Here is a 7,701-nt window from a genome sequence, read left to right as displayed (position 1 = left end):
TTTTTTTTTTTTTTTCTGACCTGGGTTTGAAGGCTGTTGATGGTACTTTCTCTGTGAAATCAGACAAGTTCTGTAACATCCATGTACCTCATTTTTTCTCATCTGTAAAGCGGAGTAATAAGAACAGCACCCACATCAGAAGCTGATGGGGGAGATGGAGTGAGTGAGTGTGGGGTCCAGCGTCTGTTACATTGTGAGAGCTCAGAAAGCTATTGTGATTGCTGCGGAGACCACCAAGTAGTCAGCTAGAGACGAAGGAAGGGAGTCCCCATCCTCAGTTTTCCTTGGTCCCATTCACTCTTCTGTATTCCACTTCAGTTACTTTTGGAGTCGTGAGATGTGTAAGGCCCTGAATTACCCGTCCCGGTTTCTCCATCGGGTGGGGAGGTGAGTGAGCTCTGAGCCCCCCACTTCGGGTTTCAGGAAGGAGTAGGGTAGGAGACTGTTGGTGAAACAGATGAAACCAGGTCTCCGTCCTGAGAGGAGTTAGAAGGAGCTAACAGGCTTGTGCAGTCTGTCCTGGCAGTTCATCGGGAAGGAACAGTGTGTGGATCCATCCCCGCCACCTTCCCCTGGGTGGCTGTGGCTGCATGCCTCCACCTGGGGACCACGAATGACGTGAACATGGCCCTCCAGGGAGCTGAGCCATCCTGCCAAAAGGGAGAGGGCAGTCACAAGGCAGACAGAGTGTCTGCCTGGATTTCTGAGCGCTTTCATCACCACCAACCCGGATCAGTTTTTAAGAGGGAGCCTAGGGTCGGGGCAGGGGTCAGGAGACAAGAATTCAGAAGGAATTCATCCTGTACCCACAGGCACCCATAAGATGGGACAGACAGAATAGCTAACACATTCCCAAAGAAGTGAGCTGCAAAATAAGGCAGCACCAGCCATAAAATGAAGCAGCGCCCCACGGTAGGGCATTTAAGTTTGGCACAAAGGTGACGAATCAGAGTGAGGGGGGACTCCCCTGGCCATCCAGTGCCGGAGGTGTGAGTTCGATCCCTGGTGGGGGAGCTTAGATCCCACATGCCTTGCACCAAAAAACCAAAACATAAGACAGAAGCAATACTGTAACCAGTTCCATAAAGACTTTTAAAATGGTCCACATCAACAACAACAACAAAAATTAGAAAATAAAAAATTGGGGTGCAAGGCTCCCTTTAGCACTGAAGGCCCTCCATCTCAGCGAGACGGTTACTCACTTGAACTCGTTCTGTCTGCCCCGCAGCCCTGGCCGCCCAGGCCTACGCACTTAAAGAGGAGAATGACAGCCTCCGATGGCAGCTGGACGCCTACAGGAACGAGGTAGAGCTGCTGAAGCAGGAGAAGGAGCAGCTGTTTCGGACGGAGGAAAACCTGACCAAGGACCAGCAGGTGCAGTTCCTGCAGCAGACGATGCAAGGCATGCAGCAGGTACCTGCGCCTCTGCTCGGAGAGCAAGGGGCACGTGTGCTCAGGGGACGGGGGTGGTGGGAAGCTGGAGGAGAAAAAAGGACAGCAGAAAAGCTGAGTGGTGGGATCAGGCAAGTCCCAATGATGTTTTGTGGGAGGAGAGGGTCTGGGGAGAAGCCACACAAAGAAATAGGTTGCAGTATCAATAACTACACCCTCCAGGTGGGAAACAAAGAGAATCTAAGGCATTGAAAGCTCCACACGGGAAATGTAGCCCCCTGGCAAATGGTTAGAAAATCCGTGCCCATCACGACACCAGCGTTGTGTAATCTTAGAACGTCTCCACTTACAAGCAAGCAGACTGATTTTTATAAAAGCGTGGCGAGTTTGTTTTCGAGATCGATGAACGTGTAAACTGTTTTTATTTCCTCTTCTCCTGGGTGATACTTAAGATGTAGACCGGTTCTTTGGAAACACTCTGTATTTCAGAAATGTTTGCTGTCGGGTTGGATGAAAGACTGGAATTCAGGGCGATGGGCAGCTTCAGAAAGAGGCCAACGTCTCTGCTTTTTGTTAAAGAGCCACGGGCTTCAGTTTGGCACATTCAGATTAAATCCGGATCTTTCCAGCTAGTGTAAGAAAGAAACAGAAGTGATGGGCTCTGTAGGAAGGAGAAGGAACATGAACTATGGGGAACGAGGGCTCAAGGGCTGGGATAACCTGGGCACTGGCTGCAGAGGGTCAAAGAGTCATACCTAGATTTATATCTGGAAACATCGATTGATGTGTGACGCACTTAAGGGCTTTGGGCCTTTGAGTTATCTTAGAATAAATATAGCTGAAATTATCATCATACAAGTGTACATGTGTTACTCCTGAATATATCAATTTAACCTCTCCTTTCTAGGGGGGAGGAATAAAGATTGTTTTTCATTAAATGAGGGAAATACAAGCAGGCTGATGGAAAATGATGGAGTGAGTAGGATATTTTTTCAAATTCCCCCATCTGTATTGACTGCTGTCTAAGAGCAGGAGCCTGAATTGCCTAGAGAAGTGTCTTAAAGATGAGAGGTAACTGCCGCTGAAACCTTCGCCAAAAACAGGTTGCAGTATCAAGGGAGGGAAAAAATAATTGAGAGGAAGGGACGTGAGAGAGAAGCGCAGATCGGGATGTAAACAAGTTAATGACCAAGTCACAGAAATCCTGTCTTAAGCATCTCCTGCCATTTAAAAGCAGTTCTGCCATCTTGGCTTTGAGTCCTGACTCGCTGATGTTCACAGTGTGTGTTAGACAAATCAGCGAGATTCAGAGGTCAGAGCCAGCCAGGAAAATGTTATTACAGGCGGGGCTCAGGCCCCCGCACTTGAAAATCGGTGTAACAGCTGCCACGCGGGGCTCCTGGGGTTGTCCATCTGTCCCCATCGGGGGGTGTGTGATGCCTTTGCCAAGAGGAGCGTCTGGCCGTTTCTCCGAGGACCATGACGCCAGATCTAGCCGGCAAGCTACTATCTCGTATCTCCTGCAACGGGCCCTCTTTTCCTCCCAAGAAAGGTGACCCTGGTTGCTTGAAAAGTGGATCAAAACCTTGAAGGCGGCTGAAGTTTCAAATGTGAGAGAAGTCAGGAGGCAGGGTGGGCTGGCCCATCAGGAAGAAGCATGCTCTGGTCCACACTGGTCCACTGTGCTGGGCATCCTCACTGAGCTCCAGCCCCTTAAAGGGACAGTTCTCCTCTTGCAGCCTCTTACACGTTTGCAGAATCTCCTTGTCCATAGAAAGCGTCCTTTCCTATGTTTGTGTTGTTTGGGGGGCAGGGGAGTTTTGTTTGGAGGTCTGTCTTGGTTTCTTCTGGTTTGGTCTAAATCACAAAAAGTTATGGTCACAGTTGTAGACCTAGAAGTGCACGACCAGGTTGCTGGCAAAGTTGGTTCCCTGTGGGACCCAAGGGAGTGTCTGCTCTCTTCTCTCCCCTGACTTCTGTGGGTTTGCTGGCAAGTTTTGTGCTTCCTCGGCTTGTAGACGCATCACCCCGCTCCCTGCCTTCATCTTCACATGACCTTCTCCTTGTGTGTGTGCCGGGGTCACAATCTGTACAGGGTTAAGGGGCCCACACTATTAAAATATGACTTCATCTTAACTCATAACACCTGCACGGATTCTGTTTCCATAAGTTTGCATTCTGAAGTACAGATGTTTGGGACATCACCATATAGATTTGGTGGTGGTGGTTGTTCAGTCGCCAAGTCACATCCGACTCTTTGCAGCCTCCTGGACTGCAGCACCCCAGGCTTTCCTGTCCCTCACCGTCTCCCAGAGTTTACTCAAGTTCATGTCCATTAAATTGGTGATGCCATCCAACCACCTCATCCTCTGCCACCCTCTTCTTCTTCTGCCTTCAATCTTTGCCAGCGTCAGGGTCTTTTCCAATGAGTCAGGTCTTCACATCAGGTGGCCAAAGTATTGGAGCTTCAGCTTTGGCATCAGTCCTTCCAAAGAGTATTCAGGGTTGATTTCCTTTAAGGTTGACTGGTTTGATCTCCTTGCTTTCCAAGGGATTCTCAAGACTCTTCTTTAGCACCACAATTTGAAACCATCAGTTTTCAGCACTTTTTCTTCTTTATTGTCCAGCTCTCACATCTGTACGTGACTCTAAATTTGGAGGGGGGCACAATTCCATCAGCAGCACACATAGAGGAGATGTCAAAATATATTTGTTGAATGGAAGAAAGAAGGGACAGAGCTACAGGGGCAAGAACTAGCCCAGTGCCTCTGGGGGACTCTGGGATCTTGGAAAGAGCAGGGCAGGGTGTGGGGAGAACTGATGCCCCAGGGGTCCATGTAGCACCTCCTTAGCACGTGAGACGCACTAGGTCAGTGGCAGCAGGTACAGTTTTCATTCTCACTGGCCCTTAGGTGGACCCATGGTGATTATTGTGGAACACATCTTTAATAGAGTCTTTAAATGTATGTGCTTCTTAAGAGTCATCTTCCTACCTTACTCACTTTGAATGAATTCCCACAACCTGTCGATCTGAGCCCCACTGCAAAGAATTCTCCTAACTTTAAAACCCACCCTCAGTCTGCCTGCTGTCCACTTTATAAATCAGAAAATAATCACCTCCCAGGAAAGTCAGCAGATAGAGGAGGGCGTTGGTCTCTCACGTGTCACTGTCTTAGCAATCCATCTAGGGAAAATTATTCTGCAATAAACAAAACAATATAAACAGCCTTACTAGCCTTAGGACTAGCGTACAGTTTTTTAGAACTGCCTTCAAGTTTAGCTGGAAAGTTGCTCACTTTTCTTCTTTCCATCCCTGAAGGATGTGTTCACTGACTTCACATAGTTTCTCATGAGTTCATGCAGGACATACGGGCAGGGTTTGGAAAAGTGAAAAAAAGCCTCAGGTGAATTTGTCTGGGTGTTTCTCAGTCTTCCTCCTGCCCTGCATGTGAGTCACAGTTTCATATTAGAGGTTTCACACAAAATGAAGTAATAGTTGGTATCCATGGCAACACGATAGCCTTTACCTGATCTGAAGCTGGTGACAAAGTTAACTGGTCTCTGCCATGGGGAGAGTGAGGTTGTGGGCTTTTGTTTGTATCTTTAGGTATCCAAGGAAAGCATATCCATACTTGAAATTCTTACTTATACTTCAGGTTACCACACTGAAGTGTTTTCTTGGGTTTATTGAAGTAAAATTTAAGCACAGTGAAAAAGACTATTTTCAGGGTTCTGTGAGTCACTGCCACAATCAGTATATGAAACAATTCTATCACCACCAGCACCCCCAAATTCTCTCATGCCCCTTTTTAGTCCACCCCACTCCTCGGAACCACTGACTTGTTTTCTGCCTTGCTGGTTCTGTCCTTTCAAGGAAGTCATATAAGTGGAGTCATGGTGTATATACTTCCCAGGGGCACTAGTGGTAAGGAGCTCACCTGCCAATACAGGCTGACATAAGAGATGCTCGATCCCTGCGTCAATCCCCAGGTTCGATCCCTGGCTCGGGAAGATCCCCTGGAGAAGGAAATGGAAAGCCATTCCAGTATGCTTGTGCCAGAAATCCCATGGACAGAGGAGCCCAGCAGGCTACAGTCCAGAGGGCCGCACAGAGCTGGACACAACCGAAGTACCTGAGCACTTGGACAGGATGTATAGCCTCTTGAGTCTGGCTCCTGTTCCTCAGCATGATGGATTTGTGAGGCATCCGTATTGCTGGGTGTGTCTGCTGTTCATTCTCTCTATGCTGAATGGTATTCCATTGTGAGGAAGGGCCGTACTTGGTTTGTCTAGTCACCAGTTAATGGACATTCAGACGGTGTCCTGTTTGAACCCAATGTGAATAAATCTGTTATAAACATTCCGTTTACAGGCTTTTTGTTTGGACATAATTTTTTCATCTCACTTGGGTAAATATAGAATTGCTGGGTCATATGGTGTGTTTGACTTTTTAAGAAACTGCTAAACTGTTTTCCAGAATGTCTTTCCTGATGTGCATTCCCGAAAGATTACATGAGAATTCCAGCATCCTTGTCAGCCAGCACTTGGAGTGGCCAGTTAGTTTTGTTTTATTCTTTTTTTAGTCACTATAAGCAGTGTATAGCTCTATACAGTCAACAAAAACAAGACCGGGAGCTGACTGTGGCTCAGATCATGAACTCCTTATTACCAAATTCAGACTTAAATTGAAGAAAGTAGGGAAAACCACTAGACCATTCAGGTATGACCTAAATCAAATCCCTTATGATTATACAGTGGAAGTGAGAAATAGATTTAAGGGCCTAGATCTGATAGATAGAGTGCCTGATGAACTATGGACTGAGGTTTGTGACATTGTACAGGAGACAGGGATCAAGACCATCCCCATGGAAAAGAAATGCAAACAAGCAAAATGGCTGTCTGGGGAGGCCTTACAAATAGCTGTGAAAAGAAGAGAAGCAAAAAGCAAAGGAGAAAAGAAAAGATATGCCCATCTGAATGCAGAGTTCCAAAAAAGAGCAAGGAGAGATAAAAAAGCCTTCTCAGATGATCAATGCAAAGAAATAAAGGAAAACGATAGAATGGGAAAGACTAGAGATCTCTTCAAGAAAATTAGAGATACCAAGGGAACCTTTCATGCAAAGGTGGGCACAATAAAGGACAGAAATGGTATGGACCTAACAGAAGCAGAAGATATTAAGAAGAGATGGCAAGAATACACAGAAGAGGGGGGAGAGATGGGGGCTGAGATCCTGAGGAACCCAGGGAGACCAAGGAGTAGTGGTGGTGGTGGGTGTGGGTGCCAGCAAAGCTCAGGGTCCAAGGAGCCAAGTGAGTGAAGGGTGTCAAGGAGGAGGAAACACTGTTGGATCAGATGCTGCAGACAAGTCAAATAAGATGAGGACTGAGACCATTCGATTTAGCAACAAAAGAATGTTGGTGACCTTGACAAAAATAGTGGACAAGATTTTCTGAAAAATGAAAATATCTGTGAGAAGAGTTTGGAAGTCTGGAAATTAATTGTTCTCTTATCTTTCTCAATTTGGACTGCTGGAGGACGAGTTATTGAGCAGTCCTTTGAATAGGTAAGAGGTGTGAGTTCTCAGCCAATCAGCTTGTTCCATGCCTCTTACAGAATTCCTAGGCCTCTGAGAATATCACTTGCCTCCGCTGTTTCTACCTGGGTTTCAGGTGAGAAGAGGGACAGCAGAGCTTCCTTAGCAGGGTGGGGCTGCCCCTCACCCTCTCAGGAGTCTCCTGTCATAGCCATCAACAGTCAGCTTTCCCACACCAAGGGTAGCTTACGGGTCCTTGGGAGCCAGCCCCCTGCTGCTGCTTCATCCTTCAGTAGGTGGTGCTCTTCTGCCTAAATTAGAATCAGGCCCCCTGCAAGGTCCTAGGGAAACCTGAATCCTCAAGAAGAGTGGCCTCCATCCCCTGTGGGAAGAGCTACATTTCAGGGTTGGGTGTGTGTTGCTCATAGACTCCACGGTGCCCAGGTAAATGCCTCTTGTGAGTAAAGGTGACTTCTCCCCCATGTGTACAGCGCCTGAGAGAAGAAATGGAAGAAATCACACAGCAGCAGTTGGTCCATGACAAGTACTGCAAGGATCTCATGGGTTTTGGAACGAAGCCCCGTCACATCACCCCCTTCACCAGTTTCCAGTCCGTGCAGCCCCAGCAGTCAAATGCCTTGGTGGGGCTGCTGGGGTACAGCTCTCACCAAGGCCTCATGGGCTTTGGGGCCTCCCCCAGCCCAGCAAAGTCCATGCTGGTGGAAAGTCGCTGCTGCAGGGACTTGATGGAGGAGAAATTTGATCAGGTCAGTAG

The 7,701-nt window shown here is 47.6% G+C and overlaps 1 protein-coding gene across 4 annotated transcripts in view; it reads left to right on the top strand.

The window, feature by feature from the left end:
* The window catches only part of ENOX1 (ecto-NOX disulfide-thiol exchanger 1), a 549,740-nt gene that overhangs the window by 433,531 nt on the left and 108,508 nt on the right, over positions 1-7,701 (top strand). For all 4 annotated transcript variants that reach the window (XM_010854604.1, XM_010854606.1, XM_010854605.1 and 1 more), the window contains one exon: positions 1,229-1,413. In XM_010854604.1, coding sequence (XP_010852906.1) covers positions 1,229-1,413 — 185 coding nt within the window. The remainder of the gene's footprint in view (positions 1-1,228; positions 1,414-7,701) is intronic.

This window comes from Bison bison, unplaced genomic scaffold (genome assembly GCF_000754665.1).
Source record: "Bison bison bison isolate TAMUID 2011002044 unplaced genomic scaffold, Bison_UMD1.0 scf7180017864345, whole genome shotgun sequence".
Classification (NCBI taxonomy): domain Eukaryota; kingdom Metazoa; phylum Chordata; class Mammalia; order Artiodactyla; family Bovidae; genus Bison; species Bison bison.
Note: the sequence above shows the minus strand (reverse complement) of the source record. Positions and strands in the feature narration are given on the sequence as shown.